Source organism: Dendropsophus ebraccatus, chromosome 1 (genome assembly GCF_027789765.1).
Source record: "Dendropsophus ebraccatus isolate aDenEbr1 chromosome 1, aDenEbr1.pat, whole genome shotgun sequence".
NCBI classification, from domain to species: Eukaryota; Metazoa; Chordata; class Amphibia; order Anura; family Hylidae; genus Dendropsophus; species Dendropsophus ebraccatus.
Genome location: NC_091454.1, coordinates 120,562,362 through 120,579,493, shown reverse-complemented (window position 1 = coordinate 120,579,493; position 17,132 = coordinate 120,562,362). Strand labels below are relative to the sequence as shown.

The 17,132-nt window shown below is 43.5% G+C and overlaps 2 protein-coding genes across 6 annotated transcripts in view; one reads left to right on the top strand and one right to left on the bottom strand.

The window, feature by feature from the left end:
• The window catches only part of FBXL13 (F-box and leucine rich repeat protein 13), a 150,442-nt gene that overhangs the window by 75,746 nt on the left and 57,564 nt on the right, over window positions 1-17,132 (bottom strand). For all 4 annotated transcript variants that reach the window (XM_069977951.1, XM_069977978.1, XM_069977968.1 and 1 more), the window contains 2 exons: window positions 390-442; window positions 67-167 (listed from right to left, as the gene is read on the bottom strand). In XM_069977951.1, coding sequence (XP_069834052.1) covers window positions 67-167; window positions 390-442 — 154 coding nt within the window. The remainder of the gene's footprint in view (window positions 1-66; window positions 168-389; window positions 443-17,132) is intronic.
• The window catches only part of LRRC17 (leucine rich repeat containing 17), a 33,605-nt gene that overhangs the window by 6,356 nt on the left and 10,117 nt on the right, over window positions 1-17,132 (top strand). The gene's annotated exons all lie outside the window — the stretch shown is intronic.

Genomic DNA, 17,132 nt, shown 5'->3' with positions numbered 1-17,132 from the left:
GTGTAGAGGGTATACGTTATGCCTGGTATTGCTTGACAAGAGGAATATTTATCACACAAAGCTTACCTCGACATGGCCCGTATGGTAGTATTGGTTATATCAGTATGAGATAAATTAAGATAAAGAAGTGCAGGGCATCCTTCACAAATAACTCTTATTGCTTCTTCCTGGCAAAAGAAAACAAATTAAAAAAAAAAAAAAAAACATTTTTACAAAAAGTCCACTTTAAAGGGAAATTGAAGTGCCCTGACCACACCACTATGACTCTATATTTTCATGTATAGCCTGCATGTGATAAAACCAGCTACCATGAAAAAAAATGTACATAATAGTTACATATTTAATTATGTAAAATATTTTTTCATTGTACATACTGTAAATACACTTACATTTAAGTTTCGGCACTCTGACAAATTCAGATCTTGCAGATTTCTGCATTCACCTGCAATTCACCAACACATTAAGTAAAGAAATGTAATGAATTATTTTCATACAAAAAGAACCCCTTTCAATTTTTTTTTCTGACCATAGTAACAGTAAAGCACTTTTGCCCCTCTGCCTTTTGTCTCTATCCTCTCCTCATAGTCTGTAAACTCTTGCGGGCAAGGCCCTTACTTCTCATGTATAGTTTGAAAATTACGTAAATAAGTATGTACCCTCAGAATTGCAAAGTGAAGCTGAATCTGTTGGCGCTTTAAAAATAAAAAACATTATAATCATTATTATACTGTGGTAAAAGGTCAGGCAATATATGAGGGAGTGTTTATAATTCCTTGGCTTTGGCCAAAACAAATTGACAAAGGACAATTTTCACAGTTTTCCAACATAGTCCCCTTGGATATCAATCCACTTCTGACTGCAGAATTGAAACATCCAGATAGATTTTGGTTGTGTGGCAAACCAGGCCTCGATAGCTGAAATTGCATCAGAAATGGAGTCAAATTAGGTTTCCTTGAGGTGTTTCCTCAATTAAGAAGAGTTTGAGGGTGCCAAATCAGGCGAATAAGGAGGATTATCCAGTACCTTAAAACTCAGGTCAGTCAGCTTGCTCTGGCACTGTGTTACAAACTGCTGACAAACATTTTAAGATCCCCTTGCCATACACCTTCCTAATGTCCAGATTGTGAATTATGGACATAACTCTTTTTCTGGAAATGTTCAGAGCCCGAATATCTTCAAAGGAGAAATTTTCTAATGCTCAAAAATTATGTCATGGATGGCATTTATGTTTTCTGAAACGGTTACCATTGGTGTCCCCTTTAGCAACAGAGGAGACACCAGCAGCTAATTCTGCGGCTAAGTTGTTTATATTGCTCTGTTAAGTGATTTTTTGCTCTAAAGTGTGTTTGTCTCAGATATATCCCCACTGAAATATGAACTCTGTGTTTGACAATGCGGTCCAATGTACATCTTGTATGATGTATGCAATCCTTGATCAGCTGACCAAGGGTGCATACCATTGTGTGAAATGTGTGCATGTTGCTGGTTTGGAAGCCCAGATTCTGGACCTAAATGAGCAGCTGCAAAGATTGAGAGCCATTGGCAAACTGGAAAGGAGTCTTTTTCTCACTAAGCAAGCACTTGCAGGGGTAGATGGGGTAAAGAGTGATAGCATGGAGGTGCAGGATGATGAGGCAGCTAGATGGGTGACAGTTACAAAACCGAGTAGAGGGAAGAATGCAAGGGAGGCAAGTCCTGATCTGCCACCCACCAACAACTTGAAGAGAGATGTTGGTTCCGGAGTGGCATTGCTGCTGCAGGACACTGCCTCTGAAAGCCAGGGGGGTGTCTGCTCCAGTAAGTGCAGGGAAGGCTAGACAGATTCTGGAAGTGGGGGACTCAATTAATAGGGTAACAGATAGGGCAATCTGTCAGAAAGACTCGGATAGTCGAACAGTGTGGTGCTCGACTTTGTCACACTGCGGATCAGGTTGACAGATTACTGGGAGGTTCTGGCGATTACCCAGTGGCCATGGTGCACATTGGCACCAATGATAAAATTAGAGATAGGTGGAGGGTCCTTAACCCCTTAAGGACAGAGCCTGAAATGGCCTTAATGACAGAGACAAATTTTATGAATATGACCAGTGTCACTTTAGTCATTAATAACTTCGGGATGCTTTTACCTATCCGGCTGATTCTGAGATTGTTTTCTCGTGACATATTGTACTTTACATTTCTGGTAAATTGGAGTCGATACTCATAACAAATCTTTATGAAAAAAACCCAAATAATGTGAAAAAATGTGAAAAAATGCATTTTTCCAACTTTGAAACTTCTTTGCGTATACAGAAAGTGGTTATACCACATAAATTATATATTAAATAGCATTAGCAACATGTCTACTTTATGTTGGCGGTATTTATTAAACTATCTTTCATTTTTTTTAGACGATAGGAAGCTTAAAACATTAGCAGCAAATTTCCAAATTTTCAGTAAAATTTCAAAATCAGATATTTTTAGGGACCTGTTCAGGTTTAAAGTGTATTTGAGGGACCTGTATGTTAGAAAGCCCCACAAAGCACCCCATTTCAGAAACTGCACCCCCCAAACTCTGCAAAAGCACATCCAGAAAGTGTTTTAACCCTTTAGGGGAGTCACAGAAATAAAAGCCAAGTGTGTAAGGAATTTGAAAATTTTAATTTTCTGTGCAGAGATTTTATTGTAATCCAATATTTTTCATAATTATAAACCTATTAGCAGAGAAATGCACCCCAATAATTATTGCCCCGTTTCTGCAGTTTATAGAAATACCCCATATGTGGCCCTATTGCGCTATTTGACGCAACCACAAGCCTCAGATATAAGGGAGCGCCTAGTGAATTTCAACGCCTCCGTTATATTTGGTCATTTTTGACTGTACCACTTCAGGTTGGCAGAGGCTCTGGGGTGTCAAAACCTAAAAAACACCCCTAAAGGGACACCATTTAGAAAACTACACCCCTCAAGGAATGTAACAAGGGGTGCGGTGAGCATCTGGACCCCACAGGTGCTTCACAGATTTTCCCAACAATATGGCGTGAAAAAAGAAAAATTTATTTTTTACACTAAAACGTTGTTCTAGCCTTCAATTTTTCATTTTCTTAAAGGGATAAGAGGCAAAAAAAGACAAAAAATCTGTAGCGCAGTTTCTCCCGAGTACAGAAATACCCCACATGTGGCGATAGAGTGCCAAGGGGGCGCAGGACGAGCCTCCAAAGGGAAGGAGCGCCAATTGGCTTTTGGAAGCTGAATTTCACTGAAAAGGATTTCAAGGGCCATGTCGCATTTACAGAGCCCTCGTGCTGCCAAAACACTGGAAACCCCCCACAAGTGATTCCATTCTGGAAACTACACCCCTCAAGGAATCTAACAAGGGGTGCAGTGAGCATATGGACCCCACTGGTGACGGGCACAAATGTGGAACAATGTGACGTGAAAGGGAAAAATTTCATTTTTTCACTTTCATGGCACAAATGTGCCCGTCATCAAGGGGTCCATATCCTCACTGCACCCCTTGTTAGATTCCTTGAGGGGTGCAGTTTCCAGAATGGGGTCACTTGTGGGGGGTTTCCAGTGTTTTGGCAGCAGGAGGGCTCTGTAAATGCGACATGGCGTTCATCATCCATTCTAGCCAAATCCAACCTCCAAAATCCAAATGGCGCTCCTTCCCTTCGGAGGCTTGCCCTGCGCCCACATGGCGCTTTATGTCCACATGTGGGGTATTTACGGACTCGGGGGAAATTGCTCTACACATATTGTGTGTTTTTTTCTCTTTTAACCCCTTGTGAAAATGATAAATTCAAGGCTAAACCAACATTATAGTGTAAAAAATGTAATATTTCATTTTCACGCCACATTGTTCCACATTTGTGCCCGTCACCAGTGGGGTCCATATGCTCACTACACCCCTTGTTACATTCCCTGAGGGGTGTAGTTTCCATAATGGGGTCACTTGTGGGGGGTTTCAACTGTCTTGGCAACACAGAGGCCTTTTGAATGCAACATGGCCCCTCGAAATCCATTCCATCCAAATCCAGCCTTCAAAAACGAAATGGTGCTCCTTCCCTTCGGAGGCTTACCCTGCACCCGCATGGCGCTTTATGTCCACATGTGGGGTATTTACGGACTCGGGGGAAATTGCGCTACACATTTTGTTTTTTTTCTCCTCTTTTAACCCCTTGTGAAAATGATATATTCAAGGCTAAACCAACATTATAGTGTAAAAAATGTAATATTTCATTTTCACGCCACATTGTTCCACATTTGTGTCCGTCACCAGTGGGGTCCATATGCTCACTACACCCCTTGTTACATTCCTTGAGGGGTGCAGTTTCCATAATGGGGTCACTTGTGGGGGGGTTCAACTGTCTTGGCAACACAGGGGCCTTTTGAATGCAACATGGCCCCTCGAAATCCATTCCATCCAAATCCAGCCTTCAAGAACCAAATGGCGCTTCTTCCCTTCGGAGGCTTACCCTGCACCCGCATGGCGCTTTATGTCCACATGTGGGGTATTTCCGTACTCAGGGGAAATTGCTCTACACATTAAATGTTTTTTTTTATCTTTTAACCCCTTGTGAAAATGAAAAAACATGACAAGATTAATGATTTAGAGTAAAAATTTTACAAAAATTACACTAAATGTTGGTCTAGCCTTGATTTTTTTCCATTTCCACAAGGGGTTAAAAAAGAAAATGAACACAAAACGTGTAGGGTAGTGTCCCCTGAGTACGAAAATACCCCACATGTGGACATAATGTGCCATATGGGCACAGGGCAAGTCACCAAAGGGACAGAGCGCCATTTAGAGGCTGGAATGGAGGATGGAGGCCATGTCGCAATTACAAAGCTCCTGTGCTGCCAGGACAGTAGAAACCCCCGACAAGTGACCCCATTCTGGAAACTACACCCCATAAGGAATCTAACAAGGGGTGCAGTGAGCATATGGACCCCACTGGTGACGGGCACTTACGTAGAACATGTGCCGAGAAAATAAAAAATACAATTTTTTTCATTTTCACGTCCCAAATGTGGCCGTCACCAGGGGGCCATATCCCCGCTGCCCCCCTTCTTAGATTCCTTATGGGGTGTAGTTTCCAGAATGGGGTCACTTGTGGGGGGTTTCTACTGTCCTGGCCGCACAGAGGCTTTGTAATTGCATCATGGCATCCTCTAATGGGAATGGCGGCCATACCTACTTAGCTGGGGAAAAGGGACAATTCTAATTTATTTGGGGGTATTAGGCCAATTATTAGTTTATAAGGTTGAAAATGACAGGTGTCCATCAAACTCAACCTGTGTTGATCCAGAGGAAGGCAAAAAACCCTCTTAAGGCAGACGACAGTAGCCTCATCACAGGGGAAAAATTCCTTCCCGACTCCATAATGGCGATCAGAATAATCCCCGGATCAACGTGACCCCTGAAATAGGAATAAGGGACAGAATTTAGATAATGTAGAACCCCAGTGACGTGTGGTGCGCCTTGGAGCGATCCAGTATGCAGAGGCCGGGGGGATCAGGACAGGCGTCACACTGGAAAATGTTGTCCTTCCTGATCCCCCTGTTACGCCACACTCTGCACTTCTTCTGGGGTCTCCCGTTCTCCAGTGTGGGGGACGTCACCTGGAAAATGTTGCCCTGGTGCGATACGGGGTCCTTCATATCCAGAAGCGCTGGGTCCGCTCCATGGCTGCTAAATATTAGGGCTCTATTACTACTTCTGATATGTTCGGATCGTGCCGCAAGCTACAGGGCAGCGAGGGACCGGAAGAGGGGGCGCTGGTATAAAAGTTATCCCCGTACAGGTGGTGACCTTTATCCAGCAGTGGGAAGATCAGTTCCCGGACGATCTTCCCACTAACTCCGAGGATGGGGGGGAGGGGGGCATCTGGGGGCTGGATTCGGGTGTCCCTTCCTACATACACTCTAAGGGTACATGCACACTGCGGAATCGCGACAGATAACCCTTCGTGCATTCCACAGCTGGCACCCACCGGCGGACTGATGCAGGCGCACGTCTCCACACGTGTCATAGACTCCATTCTATGCACGGGCGGATTCCGCTCTCCGTCCAACGTGTTCATTCTTTGGATGGACGATGGAATCCGCCCGTGCATAGAATGGATTCTATGACACGGGTGGAGACACATGCCTGCATCAGTCCACCGGCGGGTGCCAGCTGCGGAATGCACAAAGGGTTATCCTTCGCCATTCCGCAGTGTGCACGTACCCGAAATCTGTAAGTGTACCCTAAGGCACGCTCACAGAGTTTATAGAATTTCACACCATACCGTCATCTCTTATTGGGACGGTACTGGCGGAAAAGATGTGTCTGGGGGGCAGCGTACGCTACGCTACCCCCAGACACGTCACTGGATGATGAGGATGAATGGAGGAACGAAGGACCCCCCATTCATCCTCACTGGCTGTTTCGGTGTCGGAGGCAATAATAACGTATCCCTCTGACGCCGAAAACACCCTGGGGGCCATCTTTATACGGGGATTGGTATATGGGGTATGTAGTGGTGTAGTGTCAAACTTTATTCAATGTAGTGTGGTGTAATGTAGTGTTTTTTACGTGTTTTTTTACAGTAAGTATAAAAAAAAAACCTACGCCAACAAAGGAGTTGCTGATAAATGCCGCACTTATGTGCGGCACTTATAAGCAGACCGTGGCAGTAGAATATAGAAAAAAAACACCCTACGCCAAAAAGGAGGAGTTGCTGATTAGCCGCGCACTTTCGTGCGATGCTGATCAACACTCAGCGGCGATAGGGTGCGGAAAATAGAAAAAAAAAAATTTGAAAAAAAAAAAAAAAAAAAATTTCTACATTTGAACATCCCTGTAGCTGCTGATAAGTGTATTACACATATCAGCCGCTAGAGGGCAGCAGAGCGCAAAATACGGAAAGAGCCGACGCTGGAGCCGAAAATAGCCGAGAGAAGCCGAACGTGACGTCACGGAAGAAGCCGAAGACCCGAACGAAGACGAGGATGCCGCGAACCCGGAAGACGCCGATCAGGAGCCCGGGACAGGTGAGTAATGTACAAATACCTGCTCTGGACCCCTCGGCTACCTAGCTGAGGGGTCCAGGGCAGGTATTTACTATATTGTGGGACTCTGATCGCCGTGCCACCGGCCCGATCGCCGTGAATGGCCGGCCGGTACCGGCCGGCCGTTCACGGCGATCGGGCCGGTGGCACGGCGATCACCATTGCTTTTTACAGTAATGGCGGTCGGTGCCGTCCTCGGACAGCACCGACCGCCATTTTTTTCCGGGTCATCGGGTCGCCGATGACCCGGAAAGGTTCCGATCGCCGCTATTGGCTGATCTGAATTGATCAGCCTATAGCGGCGATCGTAAGCACGGGGGGTGTTAACCACCCCCCGTGCCGTGAAGCTAAGATGGCCTGCTATGATTTATAGCAGGCCATCTTCCCCGACCGCTGTGTGTGAACACGCAGCGATCGGGGAAACATCGGGCGTAAATTTACGCCCTGATGCGCCAAGTACCAGGGCGCGAGGGCGTAAGTTTACGCCCGATGTCGTTAAGGGGTTAACCCCTTAAGGTCAAAGCCAATTTTCGTTTTTGCACTTTTGCTTTTTCCATTTTATGTTTAAGAGTCCATAGTACTTGCATTTTTTCACCTAGAGACTTATATGAGCGCTTATTTTTTGCAAAACCAATTGTACTTTGCAATGACAGGCATTATTTTTCCATAAAATATGCTGCGAAACCGGAAAAAAATCATTTGCGCTGTCAAATTGAAAAAAAAAAGGAATTTGTTTTGATTTCAGGGAGTTTTGCATTTACGCCGTTCACCCTATGGTAAAAGCGACTTGTTATCCAGTTCCTCAAGTCGTTACGATTACAACGATATATAACATGTATAACTTTTATATTATGTGATGGCTTTTAAAAAATTCAAACCATTGTTAACAAATATATGTTCCTTAAAATCGCTCTATTCCCAGGCTTATAGCCTTTTTATCCTTTGGTCTATGGGGCTGTTTGAGGTGTCATTTTTTGGGCCATGATGTGTTTTTTCTATCGGTACCTTGATTGCGCATATACGACTTTTTGATCACTTTTTTTTCTGCGATTTAATGCAACCAAAAATGCGCAATTTTTTGCACTTTGGAATTTTTTTTTGCGCTGACACAGTTTACCGTGTGAGACCAGGAATGTGATAAATTAATAGTTCGGGCAATTACGTGCGCGGCGATACCAAATATGTTTATTTATTTGTTTATTTATTAATTTATATTTGTAAAATGGGAAAAGGGGGGTGATTTGGACTTTTATTAGGGGAGGGGATTTTTTATTAATAAAAACACTTTTTTACTTTTTTTTTTTTTTTTTTACATGAACTAGAAGTCCCCCTGGGGGACTTGTATATACACAGCAAAGATCGATTAGATCGGTCATAGATTGCTTTGGCCTGCTGCAGGCCACAGCAATCTATTGCCTAGTCGGAATCAGCGTCATTGCGACACTGAGGCCCAGCACGGGCAGAAGAGCAGATCTCCCCCCCCTCCCCCCCCCGCCGCGATCGCATTGCGGGGGGAAGATCCGTCCTACTAGACACCAGCGACGTGAGGTCTGAAGCACTTCAATGCAGCTGTCAGCTTTGACAGCTGTATTGAAGTGCTTAATTAGCCGGCGTGGCAATGGGACCCACGCCAGCTAATAGAGGCGCTCCCCGACTGCAGATCACAGCTGGTCCCGGCACCGTTCAGGGCGGGGTCCCGGCGGGACCCCGCTCTGAACACCCCCCGCGGCACCATGACGTACCAGATAAGTCATGGGTCGCTAACGGGTTAAAACAGTTTCAGGGAGCAAGCTTAAGACTAGGACCACCAAGGTTATATTTTCTGTAATATTACCTGTACCATGAGCCACACCAGAGAGAGAGAGAGAGAGAGAGAGAGAGAGAGAGAGCGAGCTTGAGATTAGGGAGGTAAATAAGTGGCTAAAAAGCTGCTGTAGGATAGAGGGGTTTGGGTTCATGGTGAACTGGGCCGACTTCTCTGTTGGTTACAGGCTGTACAGTAGGGACGGGCTGCATGTCAATGGGGGGGGGGGCAGCTGTACTGGGGGAAAAGAAGGCTAAGTGGTTAGAGGACTGTTTAAACTAGGGACAGGGGAGGGCAACTACCATATAATAGGTGAAGACAGAGTAGATGGAGAGCTGGGGCTAGATTGTGGAACTGGGGGTGAAGCAGCGAAAGGGGATAGAACAGTCACTAGTGATAGGAAGAAAGCAAATATGGACAAACATATTAAATGTATGTATTCAAATGCTAGAAACCTAACTAATAAAGCTGACGAATTAGAACTGATAATGGTGGAAGAGGAATACCATATTGTGGGGATTAGCGAGACATAGCTTGATGATAGCTATGACTGGGCGGTTAATCTGCAGGGTTATAGACTGTTCAGAAATTATTGTAAATACAAGAAAGGGGGAGGGGTCTGCCTATAAGTTAAATCCTGCTTTAAGCCAATTCTGTGGGAGGATATATGTGATGATAACGTGAAGTCTCTTAGGGGGGAAATAAGGGGAGGGAGGAAAAAATAATAAAATACTTATAGGAGTGCGTTATAAGTCTCCAAGTATAGTGGAAGAAGCAGAAAATCATTTTTTAAGACAAATAGATGAGGCAGCAAAGCAGAGTAAAGTCATTATTATGGGGGACTTTAAGTACCCAAGTATAAACTGGAACGCAGAAACCTGCAACTCCAGGAAAGGATGGAGGTTTTTGGAAATAATAAAAGACAATTACCTTTCACAACTAGTACAGGCACCAAAAAGAGGAGGGGCCTTCTGGACCTAATTTTAACTAATAGGCTGGACAGAATATCAAAAGTAGAGGTGGGGGGTCACCTAGGAAATAGTGACCGCAACATAAGAAGTTTTCATTCATCCTTTAATAAAATGCTTGGGGGGGCAACAAAAACATTAAACTTCAAGAAGGCTAATTTCCAGAAACTAAGAGGGGACCTTGGGAACATAGCTTCAGACAATGTCCTTAGAAGTGAAAGTACATAAGAGAAATGGTACACTATTAAGAGCATCCTGGGTACATCTTGTAAACGACACATCACGTATGGAATAAACGTAGTAGAAAGAGGAGAAAAACAATGTGACTAACTACAGCTGTTAAGGGTGCAATAAAAGATAAAAACATGCATTCAGACTACTAAAATAAGAAGGTAGTGGGTAGGCATCGAACAAGTATAGGCAGAAGAATAGATTGTAGAAAAAATAGAGATGAGCGAACCCATCCGAACCCGAACGATCAGCATTTGATTAGTGGGGGCTGCTGAACTTGGATAAAGCTCTAAGGTTGTCTGGAAAACATGGATACAGCCAATGACTATATCCATGTTTTCCACATAGCCTTAGGGCTTTATCCAAGTTCAGCAGCCACCGCTAATCAAATGCCGAAAGTTCGGGTTCGGATGGACTCGAGAATGCTCGAGGTTCGCTCGTCTCTAGTAAAAAAAACTAATAAAAGAAGCTGCTTTTAACTATTTTCATGTCTGTAGTGTAGTTTCTGTGTTTTTGTGTGTTAATAAAAGAAGCAAAGTTTGCAACAGAAAGAAGGATTATCAGGGAAAGTAAAAAGAATCTCAAAATGTTCTTCACCTATATAAATAATAAGACTTAAAACTGAAAATGTTGGTCCCCTCAAAAAGACCACATATTGAATACTGTGTACAGTTTTGGGCACTAGTATATAAGAAGGACATGGCTGAACTGGAGCGGGTGCAGAGGAGGGCAACCAAGGTCATTTGGAAGTAGGTGGGTTACAGAGCCAAAACAGGCTGTCAAGATTGGGGCTTTTTAGTTTATAAAAAGGATGAAGTGGCAATCTGATCACAATGTACAAATATATGAATGGCCAGTACAGAGATCTTTGTAGTGATCTTTTTATACCTAGGCCTGTAACTATGACAAGGGGACATCCGCTATGTCTAGACGAGAGGTTTCACTATCAGCACAGACGGGGATTCTTTACTGTAAGGGTGGTATTACACGGGCCGAGCAGGGCCCGACAATACCTGTAAACGAGCAGAGATCTGCTAGATCGTTGCTCGTTTACTGGGCCTATTACACGGCCCGATAATCGTTTGACAAGAGCTGCAAGGACATACATTACCCATCCACGTTCCAGGGCTGCTCCTGCCGGCCGCTTCTCCTGCCGGCCGCTTCTCCCGGGGTCCCGTGCGCGCTCTAGCTTCACAGCGGCCTGTCAGCTGGTAGGCTGCTCAGCCAATCACAGGCCGGGACCGCCGCGGCCTGTGATTGGCTGAGCGGCCTATCAGCTGACAGGCCTCTGTGAAGCTAGAGCGCGCGCGGGACCCCGGGAGAAGCGGACGGCAGGAGCAGCCCTGGAACGTGGATGGGTAATGTATATCGTTAGTCGCCGGCCACGCACCGCTATTACACGCAGCGGTGCGCGGTCGGCGCCCAACGAAAATAGGGTCTAACCTATATCAACGATGACAACGATCATCGGCTGATCGTTGCATTTATTACACGCAGCGATAATCGGCCAAATCGGGCCAATTCGGCCGATTATCGTTCCGTGTAATAGTACCCTAAGAGCACTGAGACTATGGAACTCTCTGCCACATAATGTTGTCATGGCTAATTCATTGAATACGTTCAAGGGAGGCCTGGATGCTTTTTTTGAGAAATATAATATTACAGGTTATGGACATTAGATTTCTGGTGATAGGACGCTGATCCGGGGATTTATTCTGATTGCCATTGGAGTCGGGAAGGAATTATCTCCCTGTAATGGGGCAATTGTCATCTGCCTCATAGGGGTTTTTGCCTTCCTCTGGGTCAGCACAGTAGGGTTTCTGCAGGTTGAACTTGATGGACTTTTATATTTTTTCAACCATATTAACTATGTAACTACATAACTGTGTCTCCCAGAACAGTCTTTGTGTTAAAGTACCCATTTTTAAAGCTTTGCAGCCAATTTTTTTTATGTGCAGTAAAAGCTCATGTTGCCTAATGTTTGCACCATAGCACAGTGAATGTCTTTGGCTGACATCATTTTCAGAAACAAAAACTTTATCACTGCACTGTTCTCCTTTGCAGCGAAATCTGCTGCAGATTCAGCTGTGTTTTTCTCAAACTTGCATAACATAAGACTCGAACCTCAGATATAAAATTGTCTCCCAAAGTATTACAAAGATCGAGCTTTAAAATTACATAAAATATGGAAGGAGAGCTAGGAATGTCTTTTTTATTATGTTGTAACAGAGATTAGAGAACATTTAAAATAGGTTTAAGAAGTTGTGCAGATGTTTTCCTACCAATACTAATGTGCTTTACTTACATTTACAATCATTTGAAAACATAGTCATTTAATTAGAACTAATAATAGAAAAAGTATTAATATAATGTTCAATTCTTAAAGGTAATCTATCATCTGCAATTCAAGTTCCATACTGCTGACACTGTTAGATAGCTGTTAGGGCAAGGAGACACATTATGCCTTTCATGTTTCCATCTGTTCCTCCATAATGTACAAGGCCATGTTCACACGTAGTTCTGCCGGGTCACAGAAAGGCCGGTGTTACTGAAGATCATTCTGGCCAATACTGCAATACCAGACGGATGATCTTCATTTCTACTGAATTCGGATGCGGGCGCACATTGACATCCGAATTCCCCATTGCCGGAGCCGCACACTCCATTGCGTGAACTGACAGGTTATCTGCGGGCGCAGAAAACTGACATGTTAGTTTTTTGCGTGGCCACTAGCGTTCCCGGCCGGAGTTTATACTATGTGTATACACTCCGGCCAGGATTCCCTCTAGCTGCAGCACAATGTAAGTTAAGTATTAATCACGGCTATGTTGCAAATCGACAACAACGGGTGTGATTAATACTTAACTTACATTGTGTGAACATGGCCCAAAACTGTTTTATTCTCCAGGGCAGAGACAGAGGCTTTCCCAAGCTCCTGAAGTGCTGAGGACTTCAACAACTCCTTACTCCCCAGTTCCATACCTGACCCTGTTAGGGACTTCAGCTATTTCTGGCTAACTTTCAAGCAGGGATAGAGATGGGAAAGGTAGGAGGGGCATTCCAGCTTTCTGGACTTGAGGAGCTTGGAAAATCCTCTGACACAAGAGAATAAAAGCATTTTTGTACACTATGGAGACAAAGAGGGATACATGAATGGTACAATGTGTTTCTTTGTCCTAATAGCTATCTAACAGTGTCTGCTGTTCGAAACTTGAATTTCAGCAGATTTACTTTAAACTGCTTTCTGTGTGCCCTGAAGCATAGTGTATACTTAAGGAACCCCAAGGAAACTGATCAGAAGATTTTTGGACATCATTGGAGGGATATTTTGAAACAGCATTGTTAACACACAAACTTATTGGATACCCAGTTTAAAAAAAAAACAATGCAGGGTTAGTTCTAACCAAATAAGCCTTTAGTCCAAACAACTGAAAGAAATATGAAAACCAGATGATCAAGTTAAAACATGACAGGGTAATATAAGACCTACTTAGCCAACAACAACAACCATTTCACTGAATGGACCTTAACTTTATAATACAGCGAAACTGCTATATTTACTTCATCTTAAAAAAAAAACAAAAAAAAAAACGTTTCTGGCATAAAAACAAGCAAACCAGGAACTTGCAAAAAATGTTATATGATTGGTAGTATTTTCTGGTGATCAGTTTTTGGTTTTGTGGTACAAACATTAGATTTAAATTTCTTCGAGACCACCATAAAAAACTGCAATGTTCTGGTTAGAGTCTTATCATTCGGTATCTGCATCAATGTTTTCCGGGGTTCCCTACAGCTGCATCCAACTTCTTTAGCCACTGGTATTCAAACGAACGATAAGATTCGAGCACGCTGAAGTTGCGTTAATCTCTAGTTGTGTTTCAGAGAATTTATAGATTTAATAGCTGAGGGAAATAGGGTTCCTTCTATTCATTTGGTAGCCCCAAGAGCTGAATCGTGCTGGCCTTGAGTGATATGTCCCTCCCTTTGTATATAGGGAGGGACAATACACTCCTGGCTGTTTCTGTAAGCCCAGCCTACACAGCATCACAGTAGACTAGGGATCCCACTACCAATTTAAACCCTCCTTTCTACTATCTATAAATGTTCCATAGATACGAAGAGACTTATTAAATTTTATGGCTCACAATTTGAGAAATCAAAGCTGAGAACTGCTTGGTTTCTGTCGGTAACAAAACCGATCTAAGGGATCTTTTACACAGGCTGATTATTGGCCAGGAGCATTGCTATAGTTGCTCCTGCAGCCAATAATCGGCCTGCGTAAAATGGGCATCAATCAGCCGAAGACCAGGCAAATGCACGATTATTTGCTGATTCCACTTTTTGTGCCTGCTCACAAATTTCTTTTTATCGGCAGTGCATCGTCCTGTGTAAACAGGAGTTTGTGTGGCTGAGAAAGATAAAGAGAAACTGACAGCACGGTCCTCTGGCCATTGCTGTAACTTCAGGCTGCTTTCTCCTCCTCCGGAATGATTGATAACCAGAGGAGGCGGGGTCTGAAAATACACCCAGCGCAAGGATCAGAGAGCTAGATCCTGGATCACAAGCAGCGTGGCTGGTATGTATAGACTACTGCTTGCGATCTGGGAACTGACAGCATGGATACATACCAATCTGTGCTGTCAGTTATCAGGGCTGCAAGAGCGATACATGGATTGTTCAATGCAACCCATCTGTGCAATTTCTTGTGCTGTGTAAAGGCACAGCAAACGAGCCACCAATTGACACTCATTTGCGCCCCCCACAGCTGAGAATTCTGGGCATGTAATAGGACCCTTAACATCAGATGGCTAGATAAATGTCCCCCTATGTGCATGGTAAGCAGTAGCGGATTATAATAGGTCCATTTCGGGCAGTATCCCAGAGCCCTGAGCTCCTGAGGGGAGGGGCCCATGGCCCCCCAAACAGACTTATGTTCAGTCATATTTGCATAAAAATCTCTGATTTTTACCGCAATTTTGCACAAATCAGGGCAAAACTGCAGCCAGGAGACAATGCAGTAACATTAGAGAATATATTGAAGGACCTTATCATGTGACAATGATGTCACCACAGGTCCTTTACAGGCTGCATTATTGAGAAAAAAGACTTAAGTTAGTGTCGCCATAGTTACAGTAGGTTGGGAGGGCCCAAGCTTGGTGAACAGCCTGGGGCCCATAGTAAAGTTAATCCGCCCCTGATGGTATGTCTGTGGGCAAGCTATGTCTCTTCAGCCTTCCTGATGATGGAAACTTTCACTATAATAGCCCTAAATAGCCTCCCAATTCCCAACCATTTTATTGCTTATAAAAGGAACCTATTTCCTACAGCCTCTAGCATTGCAACTAAAATTATGCACAATTTATCGTTAAACAGACATGATTATTGAGGTATACACACCTTTGTTTAGTTCTGCCATTTTAATTGGTAGTTGAATAGAACACTGGGCTCATGTTTTAATGGTTTGGAGGCTCCTCACATGTTCAGCATATTAGTAAAAAATGCAGAATTGCTCAGAATTGCCCCCAAATTATTATTTTTTTTAAATACACTATACATACCCGAAAATTAGAAAATGCACAGACCTTGGCATGCACTGTTATTGCATTGGGCTATAGACTTTAATGTGTCCTGAGATCCGCAACTGTGCACCCAAAGTACGGATGTGTGGACAAGGCCTAAATCCATAACTGAAACATCATGTCCCAATTATGTTTTAGGCTACTTGGCTGTCATTCCTATCAGCATGTCTTTCCACCAGGGTTTTCCCTGTTAGTCAGCGTACAGCTTAAGCCAGCCTCTACTTATCCAAGCAAGGTCAGCAAGACATCCAGGAAACAGTAATGAAATACTGTATATCATATGCCACACACTCTAAGTTGTCTTCATAATCATAGTGAGCAATCGTAATATTATTGCAAGCAGCTAAGGATATGAGCCTTATTTAACTAGTTAGTGACCACAGGGACTGTTTGATAGGCTGCTGTCTTTTTAAGGTGTCAGCCTAGCAGCCTGACGGGAAGGGAGGGGGGGGGGGCAGTCTCCCATCACACTGACAGAAGGCTTCCACACTGACTGCCAGGAAAAAAGAAGCCTCAGATGTTATCAGTTTAACACATTACAAGCCAAAGTCAAATCATGATCACGGCATATAACAGATCTGTGGGTCTCTCTCACTCCATCACAGCCTGGTGATACAATTACTAGGTGCTGATGGGTTTCTATGGCAGCTGGAGGCCTGCCATAAATGTATAATATGCTGACTGGCATAATAAACTGCAGTACAGTAGTAGTGCAGTGTATTAAATTAGTAATCAATTTTGACCAAAATCAATGAAGAGATATCACAGATTATGGGGGGAATGTATTATTAGTGCAATTTCCCCCCCCGCTAGTACACTTTTTCTGTTCTTAATAGGAGCACAGGCCTTGACAAATCATACATATGCACCCATGTGCTAGCCTTCCAAAACCAAACTTTCTTACAGGTGCAACCATTGTGTTTGCTATATACAAGCATGTTGCACATGCTGCCTGTTGTTTGGCGTAAGTGTTCTTGTTAGAAGGCTTTGTATTCACTGGCTCCTTAATTCCATAATTGTATTTTAACACTGTATTTCACCTCAGTCTCGGTCTACATCATAGAAATGAATTTTCATTGGAAAATGTGCAGTATCTTATGATAATAAAGAGCACCACCAAAGTAAATATTGCTGTCTTCCTTTCCAGGGCCATTTACTATCACACATCCTCTGATTCCTCCCCTGTATAGAAAACAGACACTTAGGCTGCTGTCATACATAGCAGGTTTTTTTATTTTATTTTATTTTTTTGTAAAACTGCCATTGCAGTTTTTGAGCCAGAACTGGGAGTGGATTTAAAAGGAATGGGAAATATTAAGGAAGGACTTGTACTTCTTAATATTGTCTCTGATCATGAAATGCAGTTCACTTTAAAGTTTTGGACATTACTTGTCAGGTTACCTTTCTCAGACTAACGGCCAAATAGAGCGAGTGAACCAGACTCCAGAAAATTTTTTATGCCATTTTGTCTCTGCGCATCACAATGACTGGGTGCAACTTCTTCCCTGGGCAAAG